This window comes from Oryctolagus cuniculus, chromosome 16 (assembly GCF_051225735.1).
Source record: "Oryctolagus cuniculus isolate XC-2025 breed Fujian yellow rabbit chromosome 16, ASM5122573v1, whole genome shotgun sequence".
NCBI classification, from domain to species: domain Eukaryota; kingdom Metazoa; phylum Chordata; class Mammalia; order Lagomorpha; family Leporidae; genus Oryctolagus; species Oryctolagus cuniculus.
Genome location: NC_142882.1, coordinates 88,785,821 through 88,806,628, shown reverse-complemented (window position 1 = coordinate 88,806,628; position 20,808 = coordinate 88,785,821). Strand labels below are relative to the sequence as shown.

Below are 20,808 nucleotides of genomic sequence, written 5' to 3'. Positions count from 1 at the left end.
AGGAGAAAGGTTCCCCAGCCCCTGTACATCCAGGCAACCACACAAGGGCTCTCTCTGGCCTCACCTGATGTCCCGTGACCACCTCTGGCCCAACCCAAGTCAGAGGAAACCCTCCCCGTGAAACCACCCGGGCCCTTCTTGTCCCGCATGAAGTGTGACATCACACGGACCTGGCCACGCTGCCCGGGAGGGCACCCGCACATACCTGGGGGCCACAGAGCCATGGGGGTGCTCCCAGCAGGGCAAGGGGAGCCCACGCGCCTGTGCAACCACTGCCCAGCAGGCCACGGGCTCAGCCTGGGAGCTTCCTGGTTCTCCAGAGGGCAAGGCCACTCAGGTGGAGGAGGTCCCAGCACATCCTGACCCCAGGTCACCTCCCCTCCTGCGAGGCCTGGAGACACAGGGTGGGGCAGCAGGGGGCGTGGGCCGCGGCAGCCCTGCTGAAGACCCTGGACCTGGACTCCCAGATGGAGACGGACCGGCTTAGGCAAGGAGCCGTAGGCAGGCAGTGTCCTTGGGGGACGCAGTACACGGGCCCCTGGGCTCACACCCCGCACACGGCCCCTGCCCCACGTCCACAAAGCCCAGGCCCAAACCAAGACTTCCTGCAGCCTACGAGCGATGTGCACAGTGCTGGGCCCTGCAGCGCAGGTGTGGCCCCAGGGACGGAGACCAGAGAGGACGAGGCACCCAGGGCTTTCACCCAGCCGGAGCAGAAACACGCGGGGCACGAGAGATTAAATTATTCACATTGCAGTAAACTTCTCTTTACGTCTCTGGGAGTTGCAATAGAACACCGTGTGCAAAACAGAGCCGTGCGGCCCGCGAGCAGGGCCGTGTGCGGGCGAGGCTGCGCCCTGCAGGCCCGGGAGGGGCGCGCCCGCCCGCGGCAGCTCTGTGCTCCTTCACAGTAGAGGGCTCGGCCGCCCGGAGCCTCCGGCCCCCGGCCAGCGGGCAGGGCTGCGCCGCGCCCCGTCAGGCCGAGTCCTGGTCCATGCTGCAGCCCAGCGCCTCGATGTCGCTGCTGATGTCCGAGATCATGCGGTCCCACTCGTCGCCCTCCGAGGGCGCCGACCGGTCGTCAGGGCTGCCCGCGGCCCTGTTCCCGTCGGTGGTGGAGGTGGAGGCGGTGCTCAGGGCCCGCCGGTGCCTGCCGAAGCTGTCGGTGATGATGCCACGGCCGTCCTTGACGCCGATGGTCTCCAGGAAGTTCTCGAAGTGCTGGCTGTCCTTCTCGGGGATGAAGGGCCTCAGACCTGCGGCAACACCACAGCGGCACGGCCTTCCCGCGGGGCTCGCCCGCAGGCCTGCAGCTGCCCCGGGAGCAGCCGCCCCGCCCGCGGCCACCTGAGGGCCCGTCCCCCTGCCACCCTGGCCTGCGGACGTGCAGGGCCAGGAGCCCGTGCCCGCCCCTCCCCGGCAGTCCTGCCTCAGAGCCCACAGGTCACAGGTCAGAAAGCGGAGGCCTGCAGCAGTTCTGAAACCGTTTGCTGGATCCCAGTCACAGAGCCAGGCCTCAGCAAGGCCAGTGGCCAGCCCAGGGCGACTGTCCCAGCGAGGAAGGCTACCCCTGTGCTGAGGGTCAGAACCTCTGCTCCCTCTATGGGTGCGGAGGCCCCCGGGAAGACTGTGTGCTGCCTACACAGAGCCCGGGTACAGACAGGCCCCCTGGACCCAAGCTGCCAGCACCACCGTGTGCAAGGGCCCCGTGGGCTTCCCGAGGAGGGACGAGACCTCCCCGGGCCACAGTCAGAGCGGGTGGGGCCTTGCCCACCTGGCCCCAGGCTCCGGGCAGCGAGCCCCACAGCTCAGCCCCTCCCCATCTGAGAGCAAGACAGGAAGGCACTGGGTGCAGACCCCAGTACGTGGAGGCGTGTTCTGGCCGGGGACTGTTCTGGGGAGGCCACGGGGGAGCAAGAGCCAGTGCCGTGCCACCACTTCGGGTCTGCAGGGGGCACAGGCCCAGGGAGGGGGAACCTGCAGCTGTGTCGCAGTCCCCGCCAGGCGTGGGTCAGACACGGTGGGCAGAGCCCAGCTGCCGCCCAGCCCACAGCCACCCTGCCCAGTGTGCGAGCTCTGCAGGGGCCCAGGCTGGTGCTCCCACTCGGGCTGGTGCTCCCTCCCACCTGGGCCCCGCCCCCTCCAGGAGCAGCCCCAGCTCTCCAGCACACTCTTCCCCAGACCGCCGAGTCTGGGTGCTCCCAGCCCCGGCTCGGCTCAGGGCTGCGGGGGCCTGGGGACCCGGGCGCGGCTCACCGAGCAGCAGGAACTTGCGGCTGTCCCCGTAGAGCTGCCGCAGGCTGATGCAGAACTCGTGGACGGAGGCCCCGTGGCGGTACTCATGCAGCAGCGCGGCAAACTGCTGGATCTCCTGGGATGACAGCTTGGTGCGCAGCTGCGAGGGGCAGAGCGGAGCCTTGGCGGGCTGCTGCAGGGGCACGGCAGGCCCAGCGGGGCGCCCCGGGGAGCCGGCAGAGGGCACCCGAGGACGGCCGCCTGGGGCCCCGGCTGGGGGCGCTCCAGTGAGCACACAGCCCGGGCGGGGAGGGGACGGGGTGTGCAGCGCAGCGGGACCCACTCACCGTCAGCATGTAGTCCTGCAGCAGCTCGGCAGCGCTGGTGCTCAGCTCGCTCTCGCTGGCCGTCTTGCCGTGCGGCAGGGCCGGCGCGCAGAAGGACAAGGGCGGCAGGCCGCCGGCGTCCGCAGAGTCCAGGAAGCAGCTGCAAGGAACGGACGCCTGAGCAGGTGGCTTCCCAACCCTCACGGCCCACACCGGGGGCCTGGCTGGCCCCTGTCCTTGAGGGAGCAATGTGGGTGTTTGCCAGTGACAGAGGTGACACCAGGGAAGGCCTGGCCGGGCCTGAGGGTCCCCATGGGGATCTGAGTCGGGGACGGGCCCAGGAGCCGACACAGGGTGAGTGCAGTGCGGTGAGTCTGGGGGCCCGGGCTAAGCGGGGTGGAGCCCAGGAAGGCCGGTGGTGTGTCTGCTGCAGGTGCAGCTCGGGGCTGGGACGCGTGTACTCACAAGGGGCTGGTCTCCGCCTCGTAGGGCTCCTTCATGTCCACTTTGGTGGAAGAGTCATCTGTACAAGACGCAGAAAACAGACAGCCCTCAGGCACGGGCGGCGCTGCCAGTCCGCTCACACGCAGCCGTCAGCCCGGGCCTGGCCTGGCCTCTGGGGACCTGGAACGTGCGTGTGCCCAGGGTGGGGCTCCTGGACCTGAGTCCACACTCAGCCACAGAGGCCGCCCTCAGCCAAGGGTATCGACAGGTGTCTCTGGGGCGCGGGGCCTCAGGGCCTGGCCCTCTAACCCAGGCCCGTGTGGTCCAGGTCTCCCTTGCAGAGGAGAACTGAATCGAGAGGTTATGCATCCGGGCCCGGGTCACACAGCAGAAGTCCGAGCCAGACAAGCGGACCCCAGCCAGGACACGGCCAAGACCTTGGGGTCCCGGAGAGCCGTGGAGCAGCCGCACGGCTGCCGCTCAGCTGAGTGACAGGCGACTGTCTGAACCCGAGGGAGGGGCCGCGGCGACGCTCAGACAGGAAGCAGGGCGGGACTTCACGAGAGGCAGGTAGGCCCGGGGAAAGGAGGGAGAGGCTGTGAGTAGGAGCAGAGGTGAGAGGTGGGTGGGGGTCTGAACAGCAGCGCCGAGGAGACCCTGTCCCTGACCCCGGGGCTGTGACCTTACACGGCGCGGGCAACCTAGGATAGCCACATGTGACCGCGAGGGTTCCTAACGGGGAGGGAGGGTCAGAGGCAGGAGCGGCTGCAGTGGGCAGGGTGGAGGGGCCGTGGGCCAAGACCCGCAGAAGCCTCTGGACGCTGGACGGACAGGAAAGGGCCGGCCCTGGAGCTGTGGAGGCGGCAGCCCGTGACACCAGGGAGGCCCGTGCTGGGTCCCAACCCGAGAACCCCAGAACCGGTGTGCCGCTGCTCCTGCTCAGCTCTGGGGGCAACGGGAGGAGATGCGTGCCCGCGGGTGCATGTGCGTGTGTGCACGCGGGCACGTGTGCCGTGGCGCGTGAGCACGTGGGGGCTCGGGAAGGCACAGGGCGGGAAGCCCAACGCTGGGGCCCCATCCGATGCACACAACCGCGTATTCGGCAGTAAAAGCCTCAGTGAATCAAAGCTCCCCTGGGAATTGTACGGCCCGGGGCTAACCCCGTCACAACTGGGCGGGGTGACCAGCAGGTCCGCTCACCAGCCCGCTGACCACGTGCAGGGCTGCCCTGGACCAGCAGTGGCCTCAGCCTCAACGTCCCCAGCCCTAAGAATGGGACAAAGGTTGTACCTGTGTGACCGGGGCACCAAGGACTGGCTGAGACAGCACAAGCAGGCAGCAAGGGAAGCCCCCAGGGCTCCCAGGGGGGGCAGGAACCGAGGGCAGCACGTGCAGCGGGGCACACGCTGCTCCCTGGCCCTGCCCTGGGCTGTGCCCGTGTGCAAAGGGCTCCGTGCCATCTGCCGTCCTGGCTGGTAGGGGATGCAGGCTGGGCTGGCGTCCACGCACACAAGCAGCTGTAGGCCACCAACTGCTCTGTTTATGTAGACGCCACTCATCCGCAGCACACTTCTAGCGACAGCGCCCTGTCCTGTGAGACAGCTCGGGCCAGCTCAGCGCGCAGCACGGGTTCTGCCCACCCTGCTCCGGCCCCGGCGTGCTGGTCCAGCTGTGGCACCTCCAGGGCCTTCAGTTCTCCCCAACTCATACGGCCAGCCTGGTCTAGGGGCGGCCTGAGCCCCCTTCCCCAAGTAACAGCAGCCAGGGCCTCAGCCTGCTGCCAGGGAGGCCCCCAGACCTCCACTCAGCCTCCCCAGCACCACGGCCCGGAGCCTGGGGCCTGAGCAGACGTGCTCCCAGCCCCAGCTACACCAGGAAGCACAGCACGCTGGCCCGGGGTCTGTGCCCCTCCCCAAGGGCATCCCCGCCCTGAGCCACAGCTCCGCACTCTTGGGCAGGGGAGTGGGGTGGAGGGCAGGGGAGGGGAGGCCACTCCCGCCGGCTGCCACTCCCACTGGACGTACCGCTGTGCAGGGACAGGTGGTGGGTGGGTGTGGAGGCCCCATCAAAGATGGCTCTGTCCAGGAAGTCGATGGTGGACTCCGTGTAGACGATCTGGAAGACCTGGCCGAGCAGGGCGCACAGCTCCTCCGCAGCGGCCTACAGGGGGCAGCCGCCTGGGTCAGACTGGCAGGCAGGAGACCACGCCCTCCTGGGCGGCTTCCAAGGCACCCGAATGTCTCAGAGGCCAAATATGTTAAGACCAAAGAGCAGGCACAGCCCCGGGACCCCACTGCCATCACTGCCCACAGAGCTGTCCAAAAGGGACCCAGCCAGCCACCCAAGACTCATCTAAGAGGTGGCCTCAGGGGTAGGGACTGGGCCAGGCCAACCGACGGGTCCGTCGGCTCGGTCAGCAGCGCGGTCACCTGGATGCAGCCCCATGCTGTGGAGCAGCTCCCTGCTGGGCCCAATCCCAGCCCAGCCCCCGACAGGGCACATGCAGCAGTGACGGGGGACAGCCAGGCTGCTGCCCGACACACTGTCCGCACTCCCAGGCCGAGGAGGCTGAGCCCAGGCTGCTGAAGGTGGGGTCACTGCTCTGCACCGCCCAGGGCAGACACTGCACGAAGGTGTCAGGTGACTCCCCAGGCACTGCAGCTCCTGGGAGCCGAGGGGAGCCCCAGACCCTAACCCTTGAACTCCCAGCTCCTCTGCACCCCGAGCGATCTGTAAGTAGAGTCCTGAGCTCCGGGGCAGGTCTGGGGGGCAGGTCACCGCACAGGTGGCCCCTGTCCACCTGCCCATCAGCGTGGGGGCAGACGGGGCCTCTTGCAGAATGGTGAGAAGCTCGGCTGTCCTCGCGGGGAGTGAAGGGGACCAGGAGAGCAGAGCTGTGCTGGGGCCAGGCTGTGGGCAGGGCTGAGCCATGGGTGGACTGGGTTGTAGGGGATCGGGCCGAGCGTCAGGGGCAGGGCCGGGGGCTCACCTTGCTCTCCGCGGCCAAGATGACCAGACAGCAGGCCTCCACCGGCCCCACAGTGCTCTCGGACAGGGAGCCTGCGCTGAGGCCTCTGGAACTTTCCGCACACAGACTCTGGCTGGGAGAGATGCCAGGGTCCTGGGCTGAGAAGTGAACGTGCAGGTTAGCGCAGTGAGGGAGAGCAGAGGGAGGGCCCCGCCCCCCCCCCCCCCCGACAGCTCTCAGCGCTGCCCTGGAGACCACCTGTCTCTGGCGCGGGCCTTGTGACCCGGGCAACGGGCCTGCTCCTGATGCACCCTCTGGGCAGCCCCCTCGGCCCCCTTACTCCTCTAAACAAGGGCAGGAGGGGCTGGAGTAGGAGGTGAAGCTGCCACCTGCGATGCCCGCATCCCATCCCATATGAGCACCGGTTTGAGTTCCGGCTGCTCCACTTCTGATCTCGCTCCCTGCTAATGGCCTGGGAAAAGCAGCAGAGGAAGATGGCCCAAGTGCTTGGGCCCCTGCACCCTGTGGGACACCCAGATGAAGCTCCTGGCTCTTGGATTTGGTCTGGTCCAGTGCTGACCGCTGCGGCCATCTGCAGAGAGAACCAGCAGATGGAAGATCTCTCTCTCTCTCTCGCTCTCTGCAACTCTGACTTTATAAATCAATCTTAAAAATGCCCTGAGCCCTGAGCCATGAGCACTTGCCCGTCTTCACACTGCACCCACGTCCCCTGCTGACAGCCACCCGTCCCCACCTGCTGGAGGCCGGGGTCCTCCCAGCACCCTCAGAAGCTTGGAGGAGACACAGGCCAGAGCAGTGATCCACGTGACGAGGAAATGCACACGAGAGCCCGGGCACAGTGGGGACGTGGTCCCTTACAGATGGGGCAGGGGCCAGCGCAGGGGCCAACCCCGACAGTGAGACCCCAGTGCCCACCGGGCAGAGGGCCAGGACATCGTCCCAAGTACTGTGCCTTCATCGAGTCCCAAGGGCTCTGCTGACCTCAGACGGGAGGGTCGATTCCCAGCAGAACCCGTCCCCAGAGCCTCGGGAGGTTCGCGGGCGCCCCCCAGACAACGCCCGGGGCCACACCTGTCTTCAGGACCACCAGGTGCGCAGCGTCGTCCCGGACGTAGGAGACGGCGGCGACGTCGTGGATGGGCACCCTCAGGATGATGTCCTCGCCATCCCTCCAGGCCAGCTTGACGTTGTAGGCCGACAGGCTGAGCACGGCGTCGTGCTCCGGGGTCAGGTGCCCGGGAAGCTGGTGGGCTCGCTGCAAGAGCCCCAGGCGTCAAACGTGGGGCCAGTGTCGCCCCCGTGACCACGCCGAGCGAACGCCGCGTGCCGCTCCCCCAGCACAGCGGGGCACGCCGTGGACCCCAGCACGCTCACCCCATCGGGGGGACTCCTTGGGAAACCTCTTTGGGTTGAGAATGTTCAGAATACCTGAGTGTGAGTTTGGGGAACAGCAAGCCGGAGGCTGAGGCTGACGGGCAGACCGAGGACCGGTCTCCACGCCCAGGGCCGAGTGCACCCGGGGACACAGCGGGTCACCCACCAGGGCGAGGAGTGGGCGGGGCCCCCGGGGGCTAGGTTACCTTCGCGTTGTCGATGAAGTGCAGGATCTCGGTCCTACTCGAGGGGTTCAGGTATCCTGGGATGGACGTTAACTGACCTAAGTACTGAAAGAAAGTGAGAGAAAAAAGTGCTGTGACACACGGGACAGGGGCCGCACCACGGCCACCGCGGGACCACCTGGCCTATGGTCTCTGGCTGGGCTCTGGGGGGGTCCTGAGTTCTCACAGACGCCCACCGCCCCAGCACTGCATCCAGAGGCCTCTCAGGACCATCAGTGGAAACGACAAAAACAGGCACGGGTTTTGAGCTAAGCACGTGCACAGCCCCACTCGAGAAAACCCCATCGACGGAGGGCGCCCACATGCACGGCGCAGGCCTGGCTTCAAGTCCTGCCCCCAGCCTGCAGCTGAAGCCCACCGCGCCCCCCCAACTCTGGGTCCCCGTCACCCAGCGGGACACCTACACTGCACTCCCTGCTACTGAGCTCAGCCTGACCCAGCCCCAGCCCCGGCCCCCGCAGACGCCGGGGGAGCGAACCAGTGGATGGGAGCTCTGTCCAACTCGCTCTCCTCTGCCGCTCCAACAAGTAAACAAGACGATAAAAATAAACGAGCCCGCCAACGGCAAAGGTGCGCACGGCTGAGAAGGGGGTGCTGGGGCGCAAGCTCACGACCTGGAGGCTTAGCCCTGGCGCCAGAGCGTCAGGCGGGCCTGGAGAGGTGGCCAGGCCACGGGGGCCCTGCCTGGGACAGGATCGGCGCCACCGTGCAGGAACAAGCTCGCTACTGCGGACAAAGCTCCTCCGTGGAGGCTGGCCTGCCCCCCTGCTCTCTGCAGCGCCCTCCTCCGCGGGTGACCAGCGGGAAGACCCCCCTTCCTGGACTTCCAGCACCCCCCACCCCGCCCACGACAAATGAATTTCTGCTCACTGCAAGGCACCCAGGCTGAGGAGGTGGTGCAGCTGTGGAGGCCCAGGGCAGGTCGCAGGGCCGCCCCCTACACGGGCTCGGAGCGCGCGGCAGGAAGGGCAGCTCGGGCTCCCGGCCCGGTCTCGGCTCCCCGACACCGCGCGTCTGAGCTGCTCGTTACTTTTAAATGGCTCACGGGTTTCTTCCCAAGAACCAATCCTCAGACTCGGCGCCTCGCAGTCATTCACGGGTCACCTTCAGCTCTCGCGCACGAAGGGATAAAGCAAACCTGTGATTTCCGAACGGCACGGCACGAGATCGGCAGCGCCACGCGCTTGCTCACAAGAAAACTGACAGCCGTCAGTCAGACACTGCCCCAGGAGCCGTCAGATAACGGAGGACGTGGGAAAAACCCGGGGCCCCAAACCAGAGCCAGGCAGCAGGCGCCGAGAGCCATGCCGAGAGCTGCACCTCGCCGGGCGGAAACCCTGGGGCTGCACCGGCGGGGATTGCGCTGGCGAGGGGCTGCGCTGGTGGGGGGCTGCACTGGCGAGGGGCTGCGCTGGCCGGCGCCGCCCAGACACGCACCAGGCTCCCAGGTGAGGAGCAGAGACGGTGCCGGTGCCTCCTCCCGGCTGCGATGGGGTGTAAGCAGCGCCGAAGCACGACCAAGGCGCTCTGTTACCCCCTAAAGACAGGAAAATGCCCACCCCCTCTAGCCTTCCCATGTCTCCCAGGAGGGAGAAGACAACGCAGCAGGCCAGGGGCAGCGACCGGGAAGCACTGAGCCCCGTCACAGGCCCACACCCACACCTCCAGCCCCTGACATCAGGGCGCGCAGGCTACAGACCTGGGCCAAATCCCAGACGGAGGCACCACAAGCATTTCAGCCCTGACCCCACAGCTGCAGCGAGCAGAGCCCGGCCCCCAGCCAGGGGGGCAGAGAGCCCCCACCCAAGACCTGCTCACCGCAGACCTGAGTGCCTGCTGCCCGGCGCAACACAGGCTGCAAGGCGAAGGCCACGGCACAGGGAGCACGCGCCGGCCCGGCCGCGGCAGCCACGCGGGGCTTCAGCCTGGGAATCTGGAGCCATGAGGAGCGTGCGGAGGGCTACAGTGGGGGAGGCGGACAACGCGCAGGAGCCAACGGGGGGCATAAACAGAGAGAAACGCTGAGAGAGACCAGAGACCAGAACACTGCTGGAGAAAACAGACGCTCTGCCGGGCTCGCGCGGACGTGGTGAGGAAGGGGACCCGTGAGCTGGGCGGAGCCAAGAAGCAGAGAGAACCTGGGGTGGGGGCGACTCCAGCCGCGGGATGACCACACGTGTGGTGTGGGGGGACGGGGAGGGCAAGCACGAAGAAACGTGCCAGCGCTGGTGGCTGAGAACCCACCCCCCACCCCACCCCCATTGACGTCAGACACCACCTCACAGACCCGGGAGGACTGCAGGACAGGAAACAGGAAGGGAGTTAGAGACCTGCCCCTGGGCTACCACACGGAGTGCAGAACCCGCGAACGTGGACGCAGGGCTGGGTGCCTGACGCGGGGACACGGACACGAACTACAGCAAACGCTCTTCAGAGGCACGCGAGCCAGAAGAGAGATTTGAAGATTTATTTACTTACTTGAGAGGCAGAGTCAGACAGAGAGAGGCAGAGAGAGAGAGAGCTGCCGCCTACAACATTAGAATCCCATCGGAGCACAGGTGCAAGTCCCAGCTACTCCACTCCCGACGTGCTGGTTCACCCCCGAGATGGCCACCATGGCCGGAGCTGCGCTGATCCGAATCCAGGAGCCAGAAGCATCTTCCAGGTCTCCCACACGGGTGCAGGGCCCAAGCACTTGGGCCATCTTCTACTGTTTCCCAGGCCACAGCAGAGCTGGATAGGAAGAGGAGCAGCCGGGACTCGAGCCGGTGCCCATATGGGAGGCGGGCACTGCAGGCGGATGCTTAACCTGCTGTGCCACAGCGCAGGCCCTAGGGGCGCTACACTGAAGGGGCTGAGAAGATTCTGCCAAGCCACCATCCTGCACTTAGTGGAGGAGAGGAGGGAGCCACCAGGCTCGGCCAGCGGTTGGACGCCACCTGGCATGCCTGCACCCAGGTCAAAGTGCTGGTGCTCCCAACGCCAGCTTCCTGCTCATGTGCACCCTAGGACACAGTGGTGATGGCTCAAGTAGTGGGGTCCCTGCATCCCATATAGGCACTGGTTCCTGTCCCGACAGCTCCACTTCCCATCCAGCTCTCTGCTGTGGCCTGGGAAAGCAGAAGAGGACGGCCCAAGTCCTTGGGCCCCTGCACCCGCGTGAAGATCCTGGCTTTGGATCGGTGCAGCTCCAGCCATTGTGGCCATCTGGGGAGTGACCCAGCGGATGGAAGACCTCTCAGTCTCTCTCTCTCTCTCTGCCTCTGACTCTCTGTAACTCTTTCAAATAAATAAATAAATCTTAAAAAAAAAAGTGGATGTAGATTGTCAATCTGTATTGTAAACTGAGGGTAACCACTAAAGAAATTTAGGGCAGTATAATAAATATGGCAAAAGAGAAAAATGCAATCATATAAAATGTTCAAACAGAGCCATAGAGGGCAGAACAAGAGTGGAAGATGGAAAGAATAAGGCAATAAAGGGAAAATTATAAATAAGGTAAACATAAACCCAGTTGTATCAATAATTACTTTAACTGCAAGACAAGTTAAAAGACAGAGATTGTCAGAGTGGATTTTAAAAGAAATCAAGACTCAAGTACATGCTGTCTACAAGAAAATCAGTTTAATTAAAGACGCACACGGATTAGAAACAACAGCACAGCAGAGTAAGCCACCACCTGCAGCACCGGCATCCCATATGAGCACAGGTTCAAGTCCCGGCTGCTCCACTCCCGCTCCCGCTCCCTGCTACTGTGCCTCAGAAAGCCCGGAGACGCCCAAGTGTTTGGGCACCCACCACCACGCGGGGACCTGGATGGAGCTCCAGGCGCCTGGCTTTGGCCTGGCTCGGTTACAGCCAATGCAGCCATCGGGGAGTGAACCAGCGAACAGATCGCTCTGCCTCCCTCTCTCCCTCTCTGTAACTCTGCCTTTCTAACAAGTCAGTCTCACTGAAGAAGGAGATAACAGGAGGGAGAACACCACGCTAATTCCCCGGAGGAGGAAGCTTGAGGGGCCGCAGAGGACACGTCCCAAAGTTCGTGGGCAGACGGAACTGCAAAGCGAGTTTGTTTCAGAGGGAAAAGTTTTGAAATCCATGCATATTTCTTTCATAATGTGTACTTCTCGTGAACTCTTTTTTTTTTTTTTTTTTTTTTTGACAGGCAGAGTGGACAGTGATAGAGAGAGACAGAGAGAAAGGTCTTCCTTTGCCGTTGGTTCACCCTCCAATGGCCGCCGCGGCCGGCGCACTGCGGCCGGCGCACCGCGCTGATCCGATGGCAGGAGCCAGGAGCCAGGTGCTTCTCCTGGTCTCCCATGGGGTGCAGGGCCCAAGCACCTGGGCCATCCTCCACTGCACTCCCTGGCCACAGCAGAGGGCTGGCCTGGAAGAGGGGCAACCGGGACAGAATCCGGCGCCCTGACCGGGACTAGAACCCGGTGTGCCGGCGCCGTTAGGCGGAGGATTAGCCTGGTGAGCTGCGGCGCCGGCCTTATGAACTCTTAAAACATTTTAAAATTTATTTATTTATTTCAAAGGCAGAGGCCGAGACATTTTCTACCCCCTGAATCGGTTCGCTGCCCAGATGCCTGCAACAGCCAGAGGTGGGCCAGGGGTCCAGGAGTCAATCCAGGCCTTGGGCAGGGGTGGCTCCAACACTCGGGCCCTGCAGCCCAGGAGGAGGCCTGGATCCAGCCCAGACTCCTGCCTCCACTCAGAGCAGCACACGTCTGCTCGGGCTCACACGGCGCACTCACCAGCCAGTGCACACACTCGGTCGTGAGTGCACCGTGCCAATCTAAGGAATAAAAACCACACATGTGCACCCAGATCACAGTGCAGTTCTCTGAGACACAATCTACCCCAATCCACGCGAGGGGAAACAGCGCGACGGCCTGTACTCTACTAAAGATACTAGATCTTGGCCGGTGCCACGGCTCACTAGGCTAATCCTCCTCCTGCGGCACCGGCACACCGGTTCTAGTCCCGGTCAGGGCGCCAGTTCTGTCCTGGTTGTCCCCCTTCCAGACCAGCTCTCTGCTGTGGCCTGGGAGTGCAGTGGAGGATGGCCCAAGTCCTTGGGCCCTGCACCCCATGGGAGACCAGGATAAGTACCTGGCTCCTGGCTTCAGATCAGCGCGGTGCACCCGTCGCAGCGTGCCGGCCGCAGCAGCCATTGGGGGGTGAACCAACAGCAAAGGAAGACCTTTCTCTCTGTCTCTCTCTCTCTCTCTCACTGTCCACTCTGCCTGTCAAAAAAAAGAAAAAAGAAAAAAAAAGAAAAAAGAAAGAAAGAAAGAAAGAAAAGAAAAGATACTAGATCTTTACAGGCCGAGTGGTTCACCAGTGAGGACCACCAGTCCTTTAGGTGGAAACTGTACCAACTCGACCGTCTTCTCTAGACAGAAACACCTCCTAACCCATCCGGCGAGGCCCCGGCACCTCAGTACCAAAACCAGACAAAGGCCCAAGCAGGCAGGCATCGGAGCAGCGGCTCACCGCCACCTGTGCTGCCGGCATCACCCCATACTGCAGTGCCCGGTTCAAGTCCCAGCCACTCCCTTTCCAATCCAGCTTCCTGCTAACGTGCACCCCTGCCCCCCTCGTGGATGACCTGGACTGAGTTTCAGGCTACACATCTAACAACTGGCTCCCGCTTAGCCTGTCATCAAGAGGGCTTTCCAGGGGCTGGCGCTGTGGTGTAGCGGGCAAAGCCACCACCTGCAGTGCTGGCATCCCATGTGGACGCCAGTTGGAGACCCGGCTGTTCCATTTCCAATCCAGCTCTGCTATGGCCTGGGAAAGCAGTGGAAGACGGCCCAAGTGCTTGGGCCCCTGCACCCACATGGGAGACCCGGGAGAAGCTCCTGACTCCTGGCTTCAGCTTAGCCCAGCCCTGACCATTGTGGCCATTTGGGGACGGAACCAACAGATAGGAGATCTCTCTCTCTCTCTCTCTCTCTCTCTCTCTCTCTCTGCAGAGGCTCCCATGTGGGTGCTTTGAGTCCCAGCTGCTCCACTTCTAATCCAGCCCCCTACTGATGTGCCTGGGAAGCAGTGGAGGACGGCCCATGTCCTCGGCCCCTGCACCCATGTGAGAGACCCGGGTGAACTGGCTCCTGGCTTTGGCCTGGCCCAGCCCTGGCCATTGCGGTCATCTGGGGAATGAACCAGCGACGGAACCTCCCCCACCCCGCCCTCTCCTTCTCCGTAACTATGACTTTCAAATGAGTAAATACATCTTAAGAAGCAGCCGTGGTGGTACGGCAGTGCGGCAGAGGAGTGAAGACAAACACGCGGGCGAGTGGAGCAGCGCGCAGCACCCAGAGAAACCCGCCGTGTGCTCAACTGGCTGCCAAGATTACAGTGGGCAAGGAAGGCTACTCAACCAACCGTGCGGGGACAACGGGGTGTCCACAGGTGGGGGACAACGGGGTGTCCACAGGTACAGGGACAACGGGGTGTCCACAGGTGGGGGACAACGGGGTGTCCACAGGTACAGGGACAATGGGGTGTCCACAGTGCGGGACAACGGGGTGTCCACAGGTGGGGGACAACGGGGTGTCCACAGGTACAGGGACAACGGGGTGTCCACAGGTGGGGGACAACGGGGTGTCCACAGGTGGGGGCCAACGGGGTGTCCACAGTGCGGGACAACGGGGTGTCCACAGGTACAGGGACAATGGGGTGTCCACAGTGCGGGACAACGGGGTGTCCACAGGTGCAGGGACAACAGGGTGTCCACAGGTGGGGGACAACAGGGTGTCCACAGGTGGGGGACAACGGGGTGTCCACAGGTGGGGGACAACGGGGTGTCCACGGGTGTGGGGACAATGGGGTGTCCACAGGTGCAGGGACAACGGGGTGTCCACAGGTGCAGGGACAACGGGGTGTCCACAGGCCGAGGAACCACAGTGAATACAAAATTAACTCAAAATTGGTCAGATGCCCACGACTGCCCGACTCCCAGGAGAGAAGACAGGGCAGACGCCCCACAGCGCCGTGCTCACTCAGGGCTTCCTGGACAGAACTGCGCGCTCAGGCCACGAAGCCAGCAAGTCGGATCCTTTCAGAAACGTGTATTCACAGTTCAGCTTTTGATTGCTGTGGTAGGAACCTACCAGAGTTTGCTTAAATGTATCAACTTGGTGTAAATGTTCACCCACTGAAGAAATCTTGTTTCTAGTTTTTGTCTATTTCACATAAAACTGCTATGAAAATGCACATAAAGAAAGAGACTGATCTGAAAAGCAGAATGACAGGCAGAGAGGGAGAGGCAGAAACAGCGATCTCCCATCCGCTGGTCACTCCCCACATGGCTGCAGCAGCTGGGGCTGGGCCAGGAGCTCCACGGGTGCTCCCACGTGGGCGGCCAGCACATGCCACGGCAACCCCCAGTGCTGTCCAAAGGGGCGGCGCTGGCCTGGCACAAGCCCCTGGGTACCTCTGACGGCTCTGAACAGAGCATCCAGGGTGACACTGACACACGGGGACACCCACGGCCGACGAGGTCCTCTATGGGGCAGGGCACAGATCAGTAGGAGCGCGCACGCCCAGTCTGTCCTCTGCACAAACCGGGGCGAGGACGAAGATGGCAGTGGAGAGCTTACACTGAACTAGGGGAGCCCTGACCAGAGGAGACAACACGGTCTTGGGTACAGAGAGTGTGGCTACTGATGGAGCAAGCACGTCTCTCCCAAACCCAGCAGGAACCATTCCCACGGGATGGACAACAGCATGCACTCGTGGGCTCCACCCATGTCCCAGACCCCAGGACACCCAGCAGAGCTGACGGAAGCCTCCCGTGGGTCACCCCTCCAACCTCAGGGCACCCAACTCAGCAGCCGGGGCGGAAAGCCTAAGCCTGGCCACCGCGGCCGTCCCCTCAGGCAGATCTGTCAGTGGAATTACGAATCTGCCGTCCGGGTGAGCTGTCGTACCCTGGGCGGCCACACGGGGGCCCCGCGTCTGCAGGCAGGTATGGGTTTGCCTCTGCCTGCAGGACCAGCGGGCCCCAGCCTTTTCTTGCTCTCAGGGAGGTCCTGCTGCCCACCCAGGGCTGCCAGCCTGGAGATGTGCAATGACAGAGCACGCTGGGAGCAGACCTCCTCTCCCCCCGTCCCCACGTGGTGCGGGGCTCCGAGCGGGCAGGACACAGAGCACTGGGACCCACAGTACGGAAGCAGAAGCGTGCTGAGCGCCACAAGCCAAGCAGCCGCTGCGGGCAAGGGGTGTTCGTGCCTGCGTCCCCTCCCCGCAGGCCGCACAGCTAGGGAGGCCCTGGCCCGTGGAGGCCCAGTGAGAGCCAGCTGCGGCTCCGCATGCCAGCTGTCAGGTAAGAGAGGAGGCGGTGCTCTGAGCGGCAGGTGGCAAGACCACCTCGGGGAGCCGGGGCGAGGTCGGGGCCTCACTCATCCTTGGGTTCCCCGGCCTGAGTGGGTACACGGCAGTGGGAAAGGGCTGGGGGACCCAGGTTCTGCCCGAGGCAAAGCAAGACCAGGAGGATCACCATCAGCCAGGGGAAGAGATGCCCGACGGGCAATGGAGGAGGAAGACAAGGACTACAGGGACAGCCCTGGACCACGGGCAGGGTGAGGGCCGTGCTCCACCTGGCAAGGCTTCCAGAACACCCAGCACCTGTGCAGGGGTGAGGGCAGGCGCGGGGCGGATGCGGCTCTCAGCCTTGGCGGACACCCCAGTGCTCTGCCTTCCCAGAGCCGCCCAGGCCTCCACTGCCTGCCTCCTTCCCTCACTGCCCGCCGGTGACCGCCAAGTCTGGCCCATCTGTGCCACAGCAGGCATCAGGACGGCAGCCAGCGGGAGGTGACCCCTGAGCCTACACTTCTCACACACCTTCTTCTCTGCCTCCCTCCCTCCCTCTCCTAAGAAAACCCCACACACACACTGGCCACACACAACCAATACCCCTACACACACCTGCCACACACAACCAATACCCACACACACACCGGCCACACACAACCAATACCCACACACACACTGGCCACACACAACCAATACCCACACACACACCAGCCACACACAACCAATACCCACACACACACCGGCCACACACAACCAATACCCCTACACACACACTGGCCACACACAACCAATACCCACACACACACCGGCCACACACAACCAATACCCACACACACACTGGCCACACACAACCAATACCCACACACACACCAGCCACACACAACCAATACCCACACACACACTGGCCACACACAACCAATACCCCTACACACACACTGGCCACACACAACCAATACCCACACACACACCGGCCACACACAACCAATACCCACACACACACCGGCCACACACAACCAATACCCATGCACGAAGACCAGCCACACACACACACACCAGCCACACACAACCAATACCCACACACAAAGACCAGCCACACACAACCAATACCCCTACACACACCTGCCACACACAACCAATACCCACACACACACCAGCCACACACAACCAATACCCACGCACACACTGACCACACACAACCAATACCCACACACACACCAGCCACACACAACCAATACCCACGCACACACTGACCACACACAACCAATACCCACGCACGAAGACCAGCCACACACACACACCAGCCACACACACACACACCAGCCAGTTTCAGGCTCTGCTGCTGCACTTCACAGCCAAGGGCTGACTTCCGTAAGGAGCTACGAGCAGTGGGAGCTGCCTGGAGGGACAGCCTCCAGCCGCACCTGGAAGCACCAACTGTGACAACGCCTTACGGCACAGACTGGCAAGACCAACGGCCTCGCGCGCGGCGCTGTGCCCGGGCTGCAGAGCGGTCCTCTGGGACACCAGCACGGGCAGGGCTCTAGGCCCCGACGAAGAGCCGCCGGGAAACGTCTGGCAAGTTAAGAAGGAACTCAACCCGTCTGAAACCCAGAAAAGCCACTCTGGGATTTTTCCTATGTAAATTTACCCACAGTCAAATATGTGTGACTCAGGAAACAACCTAAACATGTACGAAAGGTCACTGGTTAAATACAACTCGGTATCTCTCTCTGAGGAAGTCCCGTGCAGCCATCAGAACGATGGGGCAACTTCACGTGCCCCTCCGGGAATGCACGGAGACATGGGGACACATCACTGGCTGCAGAGAGCAAGGCGGGGCCGGCGCTGTGGTGCAGCGGGTAAAGCCTCCGCCTGCAGCGCTGGCATCCCAAATGGGCACCGGTTCAAGTCCCGGCTGATCCACTTTCTTTTTCTTTTTTTCTTTTTCTTTTTTTTTTTGACAGGCAGAGCGGACAGTGAGAGAGAGACAGAGAGAGGTCTTCCCTTTTTTGCTGCTGGTTCACCCTCCAATGGCCGCCGCGGCCAGCACGCTGCGGCCGGCGCACCGCGCTGATCCGATGGCAGGAGCCAGGTGCTTCTCCTGGTCTCCCATGGGGTGCAGGGCCCAAGCACTTGGGCCATCCTCCACTGCACTCCCGGGCCACAGCAGAGAGCTGGCCTGGAAGAGGGGCAACCGGGACAGAATCCGGCACCCCGACCGGGACTAGAACCCGGTGTGCCGGTGCCACAAGGCGGAGGATTAGCCTAGTGAGCCACGGCACCGGCCTGCAGCTGATCCACTTTCAATCCAGCTCTCTGCTATGGCCTGGATGGCTCAAGTCCTTGGGCCCCTGCACCCGCACGGGAGACCCGGGTCTTCCTGGAGCTCCTGGCTTCAGATCAGCTCTGGCCGTTGCAGCCATTTGGGGAGTGAACCAGTGCATGGAAGACTTCTTTCTCCCTCCCTCCCTCTCTCTCTCTGTAACTCTGCCTCTCAAATAATAAATAAATTCTTTAAAAAAAAAATAAATAAAGGAGCAAGGGCAGGAGCAGGCGCTGTGGCACAGTAGGTTCAGCTGGATCCAGCTTCCTGCTATGCGCCTGAAGTTAGCGAAACATGGCCCAAGTACCTGGGCTCCTGACGTCCATGTGGGAGACCACCGTGGGGTTCTGGGCTCCTGGCTTCAGCCCGGCCCAGACCTGGCCTGGCAGCCACAGCCATCTAGACAATAAACCAGTGCGTGGAAACTCTCTCTCCCCGTGCCTTTCAAATACGTAAATTAACAAAAAGAAAAACAGAAAAGAAACTGGTGCCTGAGGTTCTTCCCAGAGGAACGACCACATCTCACCAGGGACCAGTCTGAACTCCGGACTTCTGAGCCACGGACATGATTACACGTTCAGCTTAAACACACTGATAAACAACAACAGCTCACCAAGAAGTTCCTCGGATTTGGACTCAGAGATGTGATTCGTGGCCACTGCACCCCGGGAACCACGTGAACGCTGCAGGCGCACGCAGCAGGCACTCCAAAGACAGGGGCGAATTCCCTCTCTACTCCTCTGGTCACGTCCGTCACAAACACAGGGCACCTTCCAGGAGGCCGCCCGGAGTGTGGGGGCTGTCTCCTCACCACTGTCACTGCTTCCATTTTATCAACGCCAGAAAGTGCAGTCGTAAAAGGCTTTTTCATACAGAAAAACCAACCATCTCCCATCCCAGCCAGGGCAACCCTGGAAGCCACGAGCAAGAGGCAGCCTCGCCGAGGCTGCTCCTCTGGATCCAGGCCAGGCGTCTAATTCCCAGGTCCCATCAGCTGGGGCGTCACCTGCTAACTCCCGGTTACATCACCGCTGCCGCCTCCCTCCCCTCTTCCTCACAGCCGAGCCAGTCTCCTTCATCGCCACTTAGTGCTTGTGTCACTTTGTCACACATCTTCCACGTCACTGCCAAGCCAAGCAGTAAAGAAATCAGCAGTCTGTTCACGCACAGCCTTTCTTTATAGTTAAGTTTTCACTTTGACATGATGGTAAATTTGCACGCCGCAGGGCAGTGTGCGCCCTTTCCCCGCCACCCGAGGCCACCTCCTGCCGCGCCCCACAGCAGTGCAGCTACGTGTGGGTTTCTGAGAAGCTGACAAACCCTTTTCCTCAACAGCTGCACTGTTTCCCACCGTCACCAGCAACCTGAGGGACTCCACTCCTCCGGGCCCTGGGTCCTGGCCTCGCCTGGGGCTCTCACTGTCCCACCGAGCCCTTCCGTGTCTGTGTCCTGACGGCTCACTGCGGTTTTAACGTCCGCGTCTCCAACGGTTGGCAGATTTCATGTGCTTATCTGCCGCCTGTGCATTCTCTTCCAGGAAATGTCTTTCTTTTATCCATGTTCTAATTGATTGCTCTTTTACCGTTGAGCTTTAAGAGTTTTTAGGGGCCGGTGCTGTGGCATAGAGGGTAAAGCCACCACCTGCAGCACTGGCATCTCATATGGGCACTGGTTCAAGTCCCAGCAGCTCTACTTCCAATCCAGCTCCCTGCTATGGCCTGGGAAAGTAGTGGAAGATGGCCCAAGTCCTTGGGCCTCTGTACTCAAGTGGGAGACCTGGAAGAAGCTCTTGGCTCCTGGCTTTGGATAGGTGCAGCTCTGGCTATTGCAGCCATCTGGAGAGTGAACCAGTGATGGAAGACCTCTCGCTCTCTCTCTCTACCTCTACCTCTCTATAACTCTTTCAAATAAATAAATAAATCTTTTTTAAAAATGATTTTAAGTATTGTTTTTCCTGCTCATACAGATTTTAAAATAATCTTGTTTACAGCTACAAAAAAATTTTATTGAGAGCTTGACAGGAATAGTTATCATTCACTTTTTTCTTTTGGATAGGCAGTTAGAAAGTGAGAGAGAGAGAGACAGAGAGAAAGGTCTGCCTTCCGTTGGTTCACCCCCTAAATGGCTGCCACGGCCGACACACTGCGCTGATCCGAAGCCAGGAGCCAGGTGCTTCCTCCTAGTCTCCCATGCGGGTACAGGGCCCAAGCACTTGGGCCATCCTCCTCTGCCTTCCCGGGCCACAGCAGAGAGCTGGACTGGAAGAGGAGCAACCAGGACAGAACCTGGAGCCCCAACCAGGACTAGAACCCGGGGTACCAGCACCGCAGGCAGAGGATTAGCCTAGTGAGCCACGGTGCTGGCTAGTATCATTCACTTTTAATCACTTTACATGAACTTGGAGGGAACTGACACACGAACTTGGCTGGGTCTTCCAATCCATGAACATGGTATGTCTCTCCATCCATTCAGATCTCTGCTGGTTTCCATCAGTGCTGTGTCCTTTTCAGCATGCAAACACCATACATGCTTTGTAACATTTAT

At 62.0% G+C, this 20,808-nt stretch overlaps 1 protein-coding gene across 3 annotated transcripts in view; it reads right to left on the bottom strand.

The window, feature by feature from the left end:
- Nucleotides 1-737: 737 nt before the first annotated feature.
- The window catches only part of CCM2 (CCM2 scaffold protein), a 49,879-nt gene continuing 29,808 nt past the window's right edge, over nucleotides 738-20,808 (bottom strand). For all 3 annotated transcript variants that reach the window (XM_051853126.3, XM_051853128.3, XM_051853127.3), the window contains 8 exons: nucleotides 7,575-7,658; nucleotides 7,066-7,249; nucleotides 5,995-6,131; nucleotides 5,030-5,165; nucleotides 3,027-3,084; nucleotides 2,583-2,721; nucleotides 2,257-2,395; nucleotides 738-1,256 (listed from right to left, as the gene is read on the bottom strand). In XM_051853126.3, the coding sequence (XP_051709086.1) occupies nucleotides 976-1,256; nucleotides 2,257-2,395; nucleotides 2,583-2,721; nucleotides 3,027-3,084; nucleotides 5,030-5,165; nucleotides 5,995-6,131; nucleotides 7,066-7,249; nucleotides 7,575-7,658 (1,158 nt within the window). In that variant the 3' untranslated portion in view covers nucleotides 738-975. The remainder of the gene's footprint in view (nucleotides 1,257-2,256; nucleotides 2,396-2,582; nucleotides 2,722-3,026; nucleotides 3,085-5,029; nucleotides 5,166-5,994; nucleotides 6,132-7,065; nucleotides 7,250-7,574; nucleotides 7,659-20,808) is intronic.